The 17427-nt window shown below is 44.7% G+C and overlaps 1 protein-coding gene and 1 long non-coding RNA gene across 3 annotated transcripts in view; one reads left to right on the top strand and one right to left on the bottom strand.

Annotated features, from left to right (window-relative positions):
* The window catches only part of NCKIPSD (NCK interacting protein with SH3 domain), a 95687-nt gene extending 91549 nt beyond the window's left edge, over window positions 1-4138 (bottom strand). Inside the window, exon 1 of one of the 2 annotated variants that reach the window (XM_080996772.1) lies at window positions 3823-4138. In XM_080996772.1, the coding sequence (XP_080852898.1) occupies window positions 3823-3993 (171 nt within the window). In that variant the 5' untranslated portion in view covers window positions 3994-4138. The remainder of the gene's footprint in view (window positions 1-3822) is intronic. The other variant, XM_080996773.1, reaches the window with a different exon arrangement.
* Window positions 4139-9432: 5294 nt separating this feature from the next.
* On the top strand, window positions 9433-15442 carry LOC308472224. Its single transcript, XR_013983367.1, has 4 exons — window positions 9433-9489; window positions 13585-13671; window positions 14373-14451; window positions 15338-15442. It is a non-coding gene; the product is annotated as an uncharacterized lncRNA (long non-coding RNA).
* Window positions 15443-17427: the final 1985 nt, after the last annotated feature.

Below are 17427 nucleotides of genomic sequence, written 5' to 3'. Positions count from 1 at the left end.
GTATGGGCAGGGGTACCTTTACCTTTACCTTTACCAACCGCGTCCCTGAGTATGTGCTATAGATGCTGGCAATTTAACCTGGAAAGAAACTGATCATCAAAAGCATAACTCATTAGTTGGGAGTTCACTTCTCTGGATTGCTCAAAAAGCAAATTCTCTTAAAAACCAATACAGAGTATCCCTAAACCAAAAGGGATGAGTTAGTCCACTAGTTATTTTTCTTCTGTATACAGACAAAAAGATGGCAAAAGATGGACTAAAAAATGCATTTTAAGGTGCTGGAAGAAGAAAATGCTTGCTAAATACAAGTTTGAGACACTGATCCTCAACTGTGAAAATAAAGAAGTTTTGGAGCACCCTTTCTTACTGCATGCATAGACAGGGGATAGGCTGGCATTTTGCTCCATGAGAGGCATTTATGTCTCCCCAGGGAACTCAGCATCTCCCTATGGAAGGCGCCACATACAACTTTTTTTGTGCAGTTATTTCTAAAAATGCTTGAAGCTATTTCCAAAATGCCCTACTCCTGTTTGGCTGAATTTGGTTATTAAAAAAAAAAAATACTGTTCTCTCCCACCCTCACATCATCAATGAAGATCACACCCCCAATGCAGTCTGATCCTTTCAGTTTTTTGATACAAAACTGGAATTCTGGCATCGAGCAGTTTGCAGAGGTCAGTGTGGAGTCTACTGTTTTGAATGTATTCTGCTCCCTGTTCCCCTGCACACTCTCTCGCACACACTCCTATAATCATGCACCAGGCAAGGTTGAAAAAACAAATGTTTCAGGTACATTCTGACAGTACATTAAATTAATGACAGGCTCCAGACCAATATCCATTATAAAGCAGTTGCCGAAAAATATTGTATGATGAAAGCACAACTTCCCATAACCAGTCATGGTTGTCCCATTTACTTCAGAGCTCTTCACACAACACAACATAATATAAAATGCTACCCGTGAAGTAAGGAGCATGAATTAATATGACTTACAAGTTCTAATGACTTACAAGTACTAGGTCCACATCAATGTAAATAAGGAGCATGGGACAGCAGACAGGGCTGGTTTGCATCAGCTCCAACCCCACATATCCACTTTATCCAACCCCCAGAGAGGTGTGTTGGCCACTAATAGGAAGGGGCAAGGCTTCACCATACTTACACTGGCCCCATTTTTCTCTTGGCAGACAGGCAGATACTGAAGCAAAAGAGGCCTTTTCTAAAATAAGCAACTGAAACATAGGGAAGCCTGAACAGCACAAAGGCCAGTGCTTCTGATGAGTCATGGACCTGTTTTAAGACACAATTTCTTTAAAATTTGCACACTAATTAATTGCCTATATTAAGACACAAGTGTGTTCTGAACATTATAGGGCCTTGTACACATGCTGTGGGGTTTTTGGGGGGAGGGAACTGGGGCATTTTTGCATTTTCAAAAATTTGGAAGCTTCATATGTGCATATTACAATGAAGTATGTTGCATGCTCCCATCATTGAAAGAGGGGAGTGTTTCTCCCACTGCAAATGGCAAGTGTGAGGGAGGTTAGGACAGTGGTTGCGGTTAGAGACTTATGATCCGCTTCTTTCACGCCTGTTCCAAAAGAGGCTACCCCCCACCCCAAATATGGGGGAGGGAATCAACGATGCAAGAGTAAACTATGTGACAAACATCACCTCTAGTTTGACTCTTAAGTAAGTAAATTATAACTATTAAGCACAAAAGCATGGTTTCTTTATGCAGCTGCTTCAGGCACAAGTTCAAGTTTCTAGCATTAGAACTAAATGCTTTAAGCCAAGCTGTGTTTGTTTCAAAGCAAATTCACATTTCAATGTTTATGCTATCCCTAGGAATTCTCCACTAAATACACCCTCACACTAGAGAGGAGGGTGTTTTCACTCATCACTCTGATTCCTATTTGGGCTGAAGCAATCTGTTCTTTCACTTTCCATAATTGCTAACATGTCTGACTTGGCTATAATTACTGCCACTATTGTTACAACATTTGCTCAGGCTTAGCCGTCTGGCCCCTTCATCAGTAGTTGGACAGGCCTGTTATTAGCCTCTCTCTATTATAATCCACATTACAAGGAGGTTTGAAACCACTGCTGCTCTCCTCTGCATTCAGGGAGTCACAGTATTCTCAGTAGACACAGAAAGCCAGCTTCAGAGATACTTTCTAAACAGCTGCCTGATTTTGTGTGTGTGTGTGTGTGTGTGTGTGTGTGTACGTACACACACACACACACACACACACACGTATACATAAACATCAAGAAATATATGCATTAGTCGAGTCTGAATCCTTTGTAATGGCTATCATCCAACTAAGGCTCCCTTTGGGAGTAACTGCCACATAGCTTTTCCTTTTCCGCATTACAAATGCCTTCACATTTCATCCACATCAATACACTCGAGCTCCAATGCACTATATATTCTGATCATGGAGATCAGGTGTGAAAGATGGGTCATTGGATTTGCAAACACTAGAGATAAAGGGAAGGAGTGTGTGTTAGCTCCCCCCCCCCCATCATTTCTGAATACAGTATACCATGAATACCTTGGGTTGTATGCAACTCAGCCTTGAACGTGCCCACATTAGAGCTTGACTTTCTAGTGTGAAAGTTAGGACCAAATGCATGTATCACATCCCTTGGGCAATGAGAAGCAGGTGTAGGCTAAGCATCTTAGGGTGCACCTCATCTGATATACTATCCCATCTTTCATTCTGCACCTGTTTTTCTTCCTTGCTACTTGAGAAAGACTGCATATTTTCATTTCTCCCTATGTACCAATCCCCATCAGTTTCCATCTCACTTAGCGATATTTGGAAGTAATGAGAAATGCCCCCTCCCCTCCTTTTGGCACACTAGGAGCAGATACTGATGTAAGATTTGCAAAATATTCTTTTTATTTTTAACCACTTGCCTGGCCCAACTATAAGAAATCACAGTCAATTAAAGTGCATCGCAAGAGCAATACCAGGCCACAGAGGGACAAACCAAGGACAAACATTCGCGAAAGAGCCTTGAAGAGCATCTGAAATGGAGAGGTCCTAAGTGACACAGTCACTACTAGGAAGCACTGTAAAGTGAGGCTTCCTTTAGCAAGGAGACACTGTCTCTAGCCCAGAGTCACCTTCAAGTCTCACGAGTCTTGTCATTTGACCCCTACCCTGTCAACACACCATGTGAGACACGCCAAGCAGCCCATCTCCTCGGAGCAGGCCCTGCGCCACTTGACACAACTCAAAGCGGCACGGCGTCGCCGAGACCCAGAGGCCAGTGTCGCCTAACTTTCCAGAAGGTGCGCGCACCATTCTCACCGGGTGCCCAGCAGCTCTCTAAAGGCAGCAAAGCCCCCGGGGGTGGGGGACGCTTCCGCCCCTTCCTTCCACAGTCCCGAAGTGCTTCTTCTGTGCCCGGAGCTGCACCCAGGCTACATAGGCGGCACTAGGAAGCCCTGGCCAGGTGCACCTTCCTGCCCCATGGACCTGCGCAGCGACAAAAAGGTGTGCGCGGGAGAGCGAAGCAGTCGTAAACACGAGCGGCGCGCGAGGCAGATCCGGACTGGCCTCCTTCCCTCGAAGTTATGGGCTGCGCCTGGAAAACCCCCCAGGACCAGCTGCGTGCCTGTGCTTTGCACACCTGGAAGGGGGGGGGACACGGGCGCAAGGCCCACCCCCCACCCATGGCAGACGGGGAGCAGCAGCAGCAGGAGGAGGAAGGGGCCGGAGCCCCGCCGCGCCCCCCTCGAGGCAGCCGTCCCCGCCGCCGCCGCCGCCTCCCTCGCCCCCCTGCCCCCGCCGCCGCCCCCCGCCTGACCTGTAGGCGCTGCAGGTAAGAGGCCGGCACGTAGCCCGTCTCCCCGGAGCCCGCCCGGGTCACCAGCCACCAGTGCTGGTTGCTCCGCTCCAGCAGCAGGAAGGTCTCTCCGGCGCCGAAGGCCAGGGAGCTGGGCTCGGCCGAGCGGAAGCCGTACAGGGCCCGGTACATGGCGGCCGCGAAGGTGGGGCAGGGTGAGGGGGAAAACACACTACAGGGCAGCGGACCCGAAGGGGACCCTCCGGTCAAGTGCCAGCGCCGCCTCCTCCGCCGCTGCCGCCGGCTCCCGATGCAAAACACGGCTCCCCAGGCTCCGCCCCCGCCCCGGGCTGCGTCACTCTCGCCGGCGATGTCAGCGCGCAGCCACGCCCCCTGCCGGGCTCGCGGGGCTGCGGCGCCACCTGCTGGGCTGCCGCTCTATGAGGGAAGCGGGAAGCGCGGCTGGGGGCGTAAAGAGCAACAGCGCCTCAAGCGGCGGCTGCTGCTGCTGCTGTTGTTATTGGGTCAAGTTGTCGTCCCTCGCCCCGCCTTGGGGGAACGTCTCCGGCGCCCCTCTATACTAAAATGCTCTCACGCTGCATTTTCCCTTATTCTTATTCTTATTAGAAATAGTAGCAGTAGAATAAGAATAAGAAGAATTCTATTATTTGTGCCCCACCCATCTGGCTGGGTGGCTTACAGCAAATATAAAACCGTAGTATGGTTTTATATATATTTGTGTGTGCACCCTCATTTTTCATTCATGGGTCTCAAGGTGACTTACAGGTTTTTTAGAAACTGCCAAAAAACAAACATAGGTAGATATTCTATTAAAAGCATACAATCACAACAACAAAAAAGCTCTTACAGGCCTTTCTTTCCTGGTGCATCCACAATAACTACACATTGCAGAGGGTAGTTTCACCACCAAATTTCACTGCAGCTAATCTAGCTCAGGCATGGAGGCAGTAGAGAGAAGAGTTTGAACTCTTATCTGGTTCTTGCTTTGAAGAGAGAGGAGGAAAATCACAAAGTAAAGCTGTCGTATTGCCTTACTGGAGACAAGGGGCAAGAAGGACATGTCTCTTGGCCTAATCACTGGCAGTACTCTGGAGGAGATATTTTAAGGCACTGGATGAATACAAAATGAAACAGTGGAACACTGTCAAGTTCTTTATGAGGGAACATGGTGCTGAAGGCAGATGCTTATGTTGCTGTATTAAGGACTCTAGCATCAACCTGTAATTTTAGGGTGACTCTCTCATGAGATTCACAATTGTTTGGGGGACAAGAGATCAGCATTTGTATGAGCAGCTGTTGCGAGAAACCAATTTAACACTACATCGCTACCTGGACGTACGCAGGTCAGCAGAACTTTCTAAAGCAAGAATTAGAATATTAGCAGGCACCCAAGAGACACAGGTGCATGCTGTCCAACAGTCCGGACATCACTATAAATAGGATGTGCCACCTAGTGAAGGAGCGTGCAGGAGACAATGCCTGTATTGCAGGAAACAACATGTAAAGAGAAAAGAAAAATGCCTAGCATATGGACAGCACGGCAAAGCATGTGGCAAGTTTTCAAAGCTACTGCAGAAAGGTGAAATCTCAGAGACAGGCAGCGAAAGCAGCGCAGGAAGACAGTGATGAATCTAAGCACTGGGATGATGTCCTAAGCTGACTTTGGGATCACCGTTAGTGAGAAATACTGGAGCAGTGGGGATCAATAATTACCCCTATTGCTCATATGCTTTTGAGCAAAAAAACATTTCCCTTTCAACTGCAATCTGCTGCCAGTGACACTGGTTAATGTAAAGACGTACTGTACATTGAACTGTGTCACCAGCTGCTTATTATGTACAACAAGACTACAGTGGTACCTCGTGTTGTTATAGTTTGTTTCTTATTATAGAGCCATAGGAACAGCACCACGGCTAAGGCATCTTGTTTGTCCAGCATTTATAAAATCTGAAAATCCTATTTTTCTAAAACTGAGGGTTTGTCCTTTCAGTACGTGTATAAGGTTTGGCATGGGCATCTGCTTCATAAGGGATGTAGGTGGCCAGTGTGTGCTTTTGTGTGTGTGTGTGTGTGTGTGTGAGAGAGAGAGAGAGAGAGAGAGAGAGAGAACGAGAACAGTGCTTTGTGTTTACATGTGGGAGGAGGGAAAGGGGTCGCTGCATGAAAGAAGGTGTTAGGAGTGAGGTGCTGCATGTGTATGTCATTTGGTCAGGTCTGTTTCCCGTTGAAAAATGTGTACAGTGCTACCTCGGGTTACATACGCTTCAGGTTACAGACTCCGCTAACCCAGAAATAGTACCTCAGGTTTAGAACTTTGCTTCAGGATGAGAACAGAAATCGTGCTCTAGCGGTGCGGCGGCAGCAGGAGGCCCCATTAGCTAAAGTGGTGCTTCAGATTAAGAACAGTTTCAGGTTAAGAACGGACCTCCAGAACGAATTAAGTACTTAACCTGAGGTACCACTGTATCCTGAAACCTGTGGGCAAGTGCAGACGTCTTTTTTTTTTTTACATTTGAGAGGCATATCAATTTTATGAAATAAATAAGTAAAGGAATTGCAAACAAATTGGAACAATTAGATGTAAATCCACTGTAAAAACACAAAGGTTTTTTTATTTTGTTTTTACAGTCTGTAGTGGGCCAAGGCTTGTTTGTTTGTTTGTTGTTGGCTATTATGTTGAATAAAGCTCCGGAGTGCCAGTTCTCACACACTCCCTTTGGGCTCTGCCAGCACAGTTTTCTCACATCCTGGAAGTGATGCTAGCCAGGCGGAAAGCAGAGATTGCTCCCTTCACTCTTGCCAGGAGTGGGGAGAGGATGAATGAGGACAAGGGAATGAGAGGGGAGGCTGGGTATTGCCTGCAGGCATCTCTAGCGTAAGCAATGTGGTCGCTTTCAGAACATTTAAATGTTCAGTCACCTTATACGTGAGGGAAACTGTCACCTTCAAGACGCACCTTTATTAAGGTACTGTACTATGTAAATGCATGCAAAACACAACTGATTAGTCACTTGCCAAGTTTTCTTTATTTTTTAATCATTTAAGGCATCTGAAATTGGTATGACAATCCCAGTGATAATGAACTGTACTGAGCACATATCTCCTTTCACTCTCCGCTACCTGACAAGGACAGAGAGAGAGACATAGTAAGACTGAAAGGCTGATACAGTAATTGAAAACTGAGAATAAAAGGAACTATTTCAAGGAGGCTTGACTGTGACAGTCTTTTTCATGAGTTATGGCAGAGGCAAGAAAGCAGAACGATCCAACAGAGCTTGGGAACTACACAACTAAAAACACCGGGATGGGGTGGGGATTGAGAGTTGTATCTAACAAGGCCCTAGTCACAGTAGACACATTAAAATTAATTCTAGGACTAACCACAGCCCCAACTGCAGATTTGTACAGTACTAACTACACCTTTTTTTTTAGCCCTGTAAATAAAAGAGGCTTCCATATATTATTCAAGCCATAGGTAAAGTAAAGGTAAAGGGACCCCTGACCATTAGGTCCAGTCGTGGCTGACTCTGGGGTTGCGGCGGTCATCTTGCTTTATTGGCCGAGGGAGCCGGCGTACAGCTTCCGGGTCATGTGGCCAGCATGACTAAGCCGCTTCTGGCGAACCAGAGCAGCGCACAGAAACGCTGTTTACCTTCCCACCGGAGCGGTACCTATTTATCTACTTGCACTTTGACGTGCTTTCGAACTGCTAGGTTGGCAGGAGCAGGGACCGAGCAATGGGAGCTCACCCCGTGGCAGGGATTTGAACTGCCAACCTTCTGATCAGCAAGTCCTAGGCTCTGTGATTTAACCCACAGCGCCACCCACGTCCCTATTCAGGCCATACCCACATTTAAAGCACATTGCTTCTCCCAAAGAATCATATGAAGTGTAATTTTTTAAGGTGCTGAAAATTGTAAATCTGTGAGAGGTAAACTGCAGTTGCTATGATTTATTTATTTATTTATTTATTTGAGGCAGCCAGGTGCTCCAAATGGGCTTTAAATGTATGGTATGGATGTAACCTTATCAGTCTCTGAATTGAGATTGAAAGCTGGCTCTTGAGTCCCCACAGAGTGTTATAGCTCCAAGTACAGAGTTCCAAGGACAAAGGACTGTTAGATTGCCACAAGTGAAACCTGCAGCGAAGTGTTGCAGCATGGAGTTCTCCTGTTGAGAATTCCAACCAGCGAGCCATTCCCGCCTTCCCAGATACTGCATGTCATTTCCACTCCCACTGAGTTTTTCCTTTTCTGAGCTTCCTTCCCTCCCTGACCAAAATCAACCAGCATTCTGTGGCTACAGAGAGTCTTCATTAAGTCGTTTGCAGAGTTCCCATTGTAATTTTTTCATAGGCAGTTGTTTGTACTTTTGCAAACCTTGGGGTTCCTCCAAGATTGCTGGTAACTCCTGTGTGTTTTTGTGTGTGTGTGTGTGTGTGTGTGTGTGTGTGTGTGGCTAACAATATCCATGACGCTTTAGTTCAGCAAATGCTCAGTAGAGGGCGATCGGAGCTTGCAGAACAGAGCTCTTTCGCTATCCAATTCCTTCGTAAATTACCAAATATAGAAAAGACCTCGAGCTCTGCCTGCTGCTTTCTTTGAACTGTTTTGTTTTGCTTTCGGAGGTCATGGTTTGCTTTTATTCCCTACCAGCTAAAAATAAAAATATAAAAATGCACAGATCTAGAACAGTGTGGCAACATGCTGTGGCATGATCTTTTGCAGGAAATGGCCTAATTTGCCAGCTTTCGGGTGTGTGAGATTTTCACCCAAAACAGATACGGATTGAATCTAGTGGTAGATGACTGAAAGGATGGTGGAGAGCAGAGTGGGTGAAACTAGGAAGCAGGAGTCTGGTGAGCAAAAAAGTAGGATGGCGAAGAAAGCACAAATGAGGTGAAAGCTAGCTTTCAGAAGGAGAGGAGACCAGAAATAAGCAGGTACCTCCCTCCCTCCTTATAAGAAGAGCCTGCTGGATCAGACCAAAGGCCCATCTGGTCCAGCATCCTGTTCTCACTGTGGCCAGCTAGATGCCCATGGGATGCCCATAAGCTACAGCACTCTCCCTTCTTGTGATTCCCAGAAAGTAGTATTCAGAAGCATACTCCTGTCAACAGTGGAGGCAGAATGACACTAATATGGCTTGTAGGCAGTGAGAGCCTTATTCTCCATGAATTTGTCCAGTCATATGAACACACCCTGCCAATGCACATAGCATTAAAATGGAACTCCCAAGAACTTTATTTCCCCCCCCAATAATTTTTATTAAGTTTTATACAGTTATAACACATACTGCAACAAACGTTGCACAACCAAACAACAAACCAAAACCAAAACAAACCAAAAATACATCTATAAAGAATAACAGCAAGCAAATAAACAACACAAACAAACATAACTAGAAGGGGGGATCCAAACGTTTACTTGAAAGTTTTTAAAGAGTCATATTTTAAGTTGCAGCTTCGGTTGCGGTAACTGCTTTCTCCTTTAATCAGCGGAAGGGATCGACCTCCATTTTTAAATCCCTTTCCTTTCCAAATAAATAGCTGAATTTGTATCCTTTTACTCACGATTTTCCAATCAGCTTTTTTTTTTTTAGGAACTCCCAAGAACTTTACACAAGCCCCCCTCCCACCAACTTTGCCAAATCGTGGACTGACTGATGGTAAGCAAAATACATACTGGACAATTCCCATTGATTCTGCATTTGGGCTGTGCACTGTTAAAGCTGTAGAAAAGGTCCATTCTAAACCCTTATTTACTTGCCGAGGATGGGAGCAGATGACAGGTTTTCTGTTCTGGTAATTTGAAAGAGGGATCACTGCTCATGGTCATATAGAATCATCTAGTTGCAGGTAATCTAGTTGAGAGCCTGTGTGATATACTGGTTAGAGTATTGAGCTAGGATCAGGGAGAACAAGGTTCAAATCTGCACTTGGCTATGAAGCTCATTGGGTGACCTTGGGCTAGTCACCTATCTCACAGGGTTGTTATGGGGAGTAAACGAGAAAAGAGAGAACCATGTACACCACGTTGCATTTCTTGGAGAAAAAGGTGGGATATCAATGCAATCAATCAATCAATCAATCAATCAATCAATCATTATTTTGCCTCTGATTCTTGGGGAGATGACCAAAATGTGGGCATGATCAATGCATGGATGGAGGAGCAGGTTGAACCCCACCAGCACCTCCAACAGATCTTCTTTGCTGAGCTTCTACATGCACAAGAGACACGTTCAGTATATAGTGGTCAGGAGCCAGACCACTGGGCACAATCCTACTCCTCCACATTATCCCCACAATTTGGCACCTGCACAGGGCCTTACTAACCAGGTTTTGCAGGGTATTGGAGAGTTCCACTAAAAGAGACAATGCAACAAAAGCGGTTTGCCTTTCTCAACTTGCTTTGAATGCTCTTGAAAGGTATTGTCTTTTTCCGGCTTTACGATCTCTCTGGATCAGACAGGAATGGAAAGTTGGCAGGCTGCACAGATGCAAACAGGTTTCATTCCCACTGGGTGCTAATGCAATGTTTGTCGATGCAAATGCAATGTTTCGGGGCTATCTCTGTGCTATCCTAAATTATCATGTTGCTTGGTCTACAATAAAACACCAGGCCAGAGATGGGGTATGGTTGTGATTGCACGACAGCCCAGTCTGGGACAATAAAGAAAAAATGCACAAAACATTAAAAGCACACAAGAATAATAAAATATTTATTAGAGAAACAACAGCCAAAGAAACAGGCATACGGAAAATAAATTCAGATGATTCAGATGAATACTGCAAAGTTTTCTTAGAAAACGCAATTCATTTCCTTATGAGATTTCATCATATTTATCAGAACAGCAAAACACGCAAGCTTGAATTATGCACTTTAATTTCCAAGTACTGTATGTCACCAGGAGCCTTTTTCAGGAACTGGGCTTTCCGGGGAAGACTGTTCAACCGCTTGCTCAGTAAACACCTTTCTTGCAAGCACTACTATTTCAAGCAATGTCACTACCCCCACCCCTTTTTCTCCAAAGAAACAGGCTGCAAGAATACAGCCTGTTTCTTTGGAGCAAGTGGGGGTGGGGCTATATTGGCTAGTGTCTAGAACAGGGGTCTGCAACCCGCGGCTCCGGAGCCGCATGTGGCTCTTTTACACCTTTGCCGCGGCTCCGGGGCGGATACTAGCGAGGGGAGGAGGCGCATTGTGCGCCCCGACACTCCCCACTGTGGCGGGCGCTGTACTGGCTGTGATGTCACATGGGGGCGGTGCGTGCGTTAGTCACGCACCGTCCCGACGTCACCTTCCCGCCCGCCCGCTACATGTACGCTGGTCACTGCATTGAAAGGGGGCATGTACGCTGGTCACTGTTTTGAAGGGGAGTGAAGAACACTCACACACAAAAAGGTAACTTGTTAATTTAACGTTTATTTCTATGAGGAGGAGTAATTCTGAGGGGTCAAACAAAGAAATAATAAAAAAGTGACCAAAAAGTTATTTTTATAATGACGAGTTTTGCGGCTCCCAGTTGTTGTTTTTCCTTCGGAAACGGGTCCAAGTGGCTCTTTTTGTCTTAAAGGTTGCAGACCCCTGGTCTAGAACATCCTTGCCTGTCAGAGATCTAGTACCTCCCTTTGCTACCATGTTGCAGATATACCCCTCCCCCCCAGGCCTTTCCTCTGTCTGGTGGAAATGACACAAATAGTATCAGTTTCCTTTTAGGGATTATGAGACTGGGAATCCCAATCCCATCGTTGGTGAGGAAACAAGTTTCACCAGTACACTATGCCCACAATTTATGTGGGAGTTACATTCCAGGTATTACACCTAAAGCCACAATTAAAAAGGTAAAGGACTCCCGACAGTTAAGTTCAGTCGTGAACGACTTTGGGGTTGCGGAGCTCATCTCACTTTACTGGCCGAGGGAGCCGATGTTTGTCCACAGACAGTTTTTCTGAGTCATGTGGCCAGCATGCCTAAGCCACTTCTAGTGAAACCAGAGCAGTGCACAGAAACACCATTTACCTTCCCGCTGGAGCAGTACCTATTTATCTACTCGCACTTTGACCTGCTTTCAAACTGCTAGGCTGGCAGGAGCAGGGACCGAGCAAAGGGAGCTCACCCTGTCACGGGGATTCGAACCGCTGACCTTCCGATTGCCACAATTATGTATACGCAAAACACATTGGGTTCAGTGGCGGGTGGGATTGCCAAAGACATTTCCCCCCAAGAACCTTGCTCCCTTTCTGCTCCCTCTTTTATTTATTTATTTTTGCCACTCGTAAAGCTGAATGCACACAAGTCAAATGTGCGTAAATTGTGGACTGCCATCTTCCCCTTCCTTAAAAGGTAAGAGCTACAGGAAGAGGGAGATGGCAGAGGTGGGTGCTTTTTGAGCACCTATAAACCTTTCTCGAGTGCTCAAAGCAAGTGCTCACAAAAGCTCAGCCAGCCCCTTTCAGAGTGAGTAGTGGGATGATCTCCTGATACTCCAGCACACAAAGGGCTTAGATGTAACACAGCCAAATTGTTTAGGATTGGAATACAACAGGCAAAACATATGTAAGTGGTTTGGCTGGCAGCAGTCGTCTCTAGGGATTAAGCCTGCCATGCAGACAGATAGTCCAGGCGCTGTTTATATGAGGAGCAAAGGGGATCCAATTTCTCAGGAATTCCTTATGGAGGTGGGAGAAGGGGGCTGACTATTCCCTAAAATAATTAAGAAGTGCTGAAGTGCTGTGTATTATTGCTTACATTTTTTTAATGTTTTGCAGCTTTACTCCAGACTTCCTTTCTGGCTGTTGCATAGTGTATTGGCTCTCCTGGCTTGCCATACCAGTCAGCTCTTAGGCAGTGAGCAGTTTAGTTTGCAGTTCTGCATTAGCAGCACCAGCCTGCTGCATGGTTTGTTCCTTCCATAAACTGTCTTATATTAAAGAAGTCTTCCACCATTTATTATTATTTATTAAATTTGTTAGTTGCTTTATCTTGCCCAAAGCAACTTACAAACAACCAGAGTTCTGGCAAGTTCTGAGTGTTTTAGTTTTAGCAGACCAACATATAATTAAAAAAAAAAACAAACTTAAATGAAGCTTTTAACTTTTAAAAATCCCACACTGTTATTCTTAAACAAACAAAAAATCCAGTGTTCTGCAGGCAGCATTTTGGACAGCCTCATTCCTTGCAAAGCCCACGGACCATAGAGATATATAGGACAATTTAGAGCTGAACGATACACTACAGAATCTGACTCAGGGGATTATTGACATCACACTTGACCCCCAAATAACCTCAGTTTCCCACATTATTCTGTTTCCATCCAGAGCCAATGCACATCCCTAGCATTAAGACCATCTTAACAAAACAGCCAAGATTTTAGAAGCCTAATTTTGACCTTAACAGCCATATTCTTCGCTATTTCTCAAAGGAGCTACTAGGCTAATGATGAAATAACAGCCTGAGAGCAGACCCCATCAGCTCCACTTTGCTTCCTGGGGGAGATGAAACACTCATGAAGATTCAGAGCCCTTCTCCCCAGACAGGAACAGAAGACAGAACTCTCTTAAGATTTCTCTGTCAGTACGTTGTTTTTTTCCCAGTTGCTGTTAATGCTTTCATTCAAAAGGTGCTTAACAGAGGTAATATTCACAGAGGAGAGGAATTTTAGTGACTGATGAGGGCTCCACAGTTGTAGTGACTTAGCACACATAAAATTCAGACAATAGTTAACAGTTTCACGAGTTTAACAAATGTTTCTTTAAAACAGCAGCTATGACTCAGAACTCAGCATAGAGGCCTGAAATGCACCTGCTACGGTGCCTAACAGAACAATCACATACACGTCTACTCAAAAGTAAGTCCTATTTAGTTCTATGGGAACAGTGTCTAGGGTTGCAGCTTACAGTAATGGAGTATTTGGCAGTACAGTTTGGCAGTCATGGGGCGTTTAGCACAACCATGTCAAGGACCTTCTGCGAATGCCCCCCAAAATCTAAGCCAGGTGTGGCGAACCTGTGGCCCTCCAGATGATGTTGGACTTCCATCAGCCCCAGCCAACATGGCCAATGTTCAGATATTATAGGAGCTGTAGGGTGGCAACATCTGAAGGGCCACAGTCTAGCCGCCCCTGATTTAAGGCAAGGTACCAGGGAGAGGACCTTCTCAATGGTGGCCCCCAATTATGAGATGCTTTTCCTATGGTATACTTTGTTGACTTTTCAGTGCCAGGCAGAGTCCTTTTCTATTTTCCCCAGTCTTAATTTTAGTCCCTGCTAAAGGAAGTTGCCTTTTACTGAAGTCAGGCCTTTGCTCCATCTAGCTTAGTATTGTCAACACTGACAATACCGGCAGTGGCTCTCCAGGTTTTCAGACAGCAGATACTGGGGATTGAACCTGGGACCTCGTGCATGCAAAGCAGATGCTCTGCCGCTGTGCTGTGGCTCTTCTCCAGTTGTTTTAATCTGGCTCTTAAGGTCTTGCTTGTGTTTTATTATAGTTCCATTTTGTTCTGCTTTATTTATTTATTTTGTTTCTGTGTGTTTTCCTTTTATGCAGAACTGCCCTAGGAATTTCTGTTGACAAGTGGGATAAGAAGAAATAAATATTCCACCTTCCTGCAAATGGAGAAAGAAGGGTAAGCATCAACACCTCCCCCCCCCCAAGTTTCATTTATAAGATTCACTTAATTAATGGAAGCCCAATGATCAGTGTTATCAGCTTGCACTTTGTATGGTATGAAGATCACTGTAACATCCTTGCAGGTGGTGCAAAGTAGTACGGCCTCGATTGACCTGCTGTAGTTCCTGTTTCTCATTTGCTGCAATATTCAGCTGCTATTTTACGATCGGATGTAGCTACACGGCTCAGCCTGACCACAATATTTTGCAGGAAATGTCACATTTCTGCATAGAATGATACATGGTCATATACCAACAATGAGTAAACCCAGCATTTCTTTTCCTCTAGGAGATGGCAGCTATTTCACTGTGCAGGAATATACGATGGGAGGAATTTCCATTCCAATATGTATTCATCATAAACGATGCTGTTTCTTTTCTGCTGCAGTTTGTCTTCTGCCCAGTAGTATGTTATTCACCTTGCAAATTTAACATAATTTCAGTTGTGATGATTATCGGTATGATTATGTGACTTCACACCATGAATTCAATCCTGCTTGCTTTGGGCGTGCCACCCTGCACAGAACTGGCTGGCACACTTGTGTTCTGCAGGAAGCAGGACTAAACTGCCCATGCAGCAGCTGATATGCAGGGAGTTCAGTCCCGCTTGGTTCAGGAGCATGAGAATGTCCCATGTGGGGAACATTTTCACACATCTATACCCTGCATAAATATAAATGTAAAACCATGTGAAAAATAGTTCATCCATGATGTGCCATTTGGGGGCTTAGAAACAACAATGATATGAGCAAATACCACTTGTCTTCCCTTGACTTATTTCCATTCTGGGATGCAAACAAGCAGTCTGTTTCAATTTCTATATCTGCCCCTGTTTTATTGCAGGATTCTCTGACATCCCTTCTTCTGTGGTATGAGCCCAGAGCCTATGAGCTCCATCTGCCTGCTGTCTATTAGATGGGGAGTGCAATGGCATTCCTTGCAAAGAGCCTCATATTCAGTTCCTGGAACTTCCAGGTAAATGGGTCAGAACAGATAATGTGAATGGTCTTCGCCTGAGATTCAGGACAGCTGCTGCCAGTCAGGATAGACAGCACTGGGCTACATGGATAACTCGTCTGACCTCGGTAGAAAGGAGATTTCTGTGTTCTTCTTATGGTGCGAGAAAGGGGGCCATTGCTGTGGTTCAGAAGAAGGCCATAAATGGAAGACGTCCAGGAATGACCTCTTAACAATTCCCCTGTAAGAAGACCCCCACACCCCTGAGGCTGCACTATGGCTAATCTTAAATTAGCCAAGGCACAGTTCCAGACTGAACAGAGGGACTAGATCGTTCAAAGAAACTATGTGCAATAGGCTTTTCTCTTAGCTTTTAAAGTATTCTGCGTTTCATTCTGCCTTAGTAGCTGCCATAGCAGGGTGGGGGATCCCTGTCACTATAGCACTGATGCCATTAGAGTTGCCTCCATATTATTCAGAAAGTGAGGAGGTTTGAATCAAAACTGAGGGAGCAGGGAAATTTGCATGATGGGACTGGGGTAGTTTTCCTTTTTTTTTTTTATAAATATTTATTAGGGTTTACAATACAGATAGATATAATAAACAAAGTAACATATGTTCTAACATAGTTTCACATCTTCTTTGGACTCCCTCACATCTCCCGCTCCCACTTTCATCGTTATAAATTTTTACCAGCAATTTATCATCTTGTTTGCATTTATATCCCATCTATTTATTTGTAGTCTAATAATTCTCGACAAAGTTTATGTTTTCTCATTCTCACTTATCATCTTGGATCAACTGATTTAGTGGTGCTCAATTATTTATGATCTAGCATCCTGGTTAACATTCAATCAAATTACAATATTTTTGTAAATAAATCTTGAATTTCTTCCAATCCTCCTCCATCCTCTCTTCTCCCAGGTCTCGGATTCTGCCAGTCATCTCAGCCAGTTCCATATAGTCTATCAGTTGCATCTGCCATTCTTCCAGTGTGGGTAGATCTTGAGTTTTCCAGTGCTTTGCAAGGAGTATCCTTGCTGCTGTTGTTGCATACATAAAAAATGTCCGGTCCTTCTTTGCCACCCCTTGGCCGATGATACCCAAAAGAAAGGCCTCTGGTTTCTTAGTGAAGGTATACTTAAATACCTTTTTCAGTTCATTATAGATCATTTCCCAGAACGCCTTCACTTTAGGGCAGGTCCACCAGAGGTGGAAGAATGTTCCTTCACTCTCTTTACATTTCCAACACTTATTATCAGACAGGTGGTATATTTTTGCAAGTTTGACTGGGGTCATGTACCATCTATATATCATTTTCATTACATTTTCTTTCAAAGCATTGCATGCAGTAAAGTTCAACCCAGTACTCCACAACCTTTCCCAGTCCTCAAACATGATATTGTACCCAATGTCCTGCGCCCACCTTATCATAGCCGATTTAACCATTTCATCTTGTGTATTCCATTTTAACAGCAAGTTATACATTCTTGAAAGTACCTTAATCTTTGGTTCTAACAGTTCTGTTTCTAGTTTAGATTTCTCCACCTGGAACCCTAGTTTCTTGTCATTTTTGAAAACTTCTTTAATCTGAGCATAGTGTAACCAGTCTCGCACTTTATCCTTCATTTTCTCCAAACTCTGCAATTTCCAATTGTCTCCATCTTTTTCTAATATTTCCCAGTATTTTGGCCATTTGGCCTCCATACTGGGTCTTTTTCGGGCCTTAGCTTCCAAAGGTGAGAGCCACCTTGGAGTTTTATTTTCCAGCAAGTCTTTATATTTTATCCAGACATTAAACAGTGATTTTCTGACAATATGGTTCTTAAAGGCCTTATTGATTTTAACCTTGTCATACCATAAGTATGCATGCCATCCAAAAGTATTGTTAAACCCTTCCAAGTCCAACACGTCAGTGTCCTCAAGAAGTAGCCAGTCTTTTAGCCAGCAGAAGGCTGCGGCCTCATAATACAACT

This window comes from Podarcis pityusensis, assembly GCF_964106645.2.
Source record: "Podarcis pityusensis genome assembly, chromosome: 2".
NCBI lineage: Eukaryota > Metazoa > Chordata > Lepidosauria > Squamata > Lacertidae > Podarcis > Podarcis pityusensis.
This window is presented reverse-complemented; position numbering and strand designations above follow the sequence as displayed.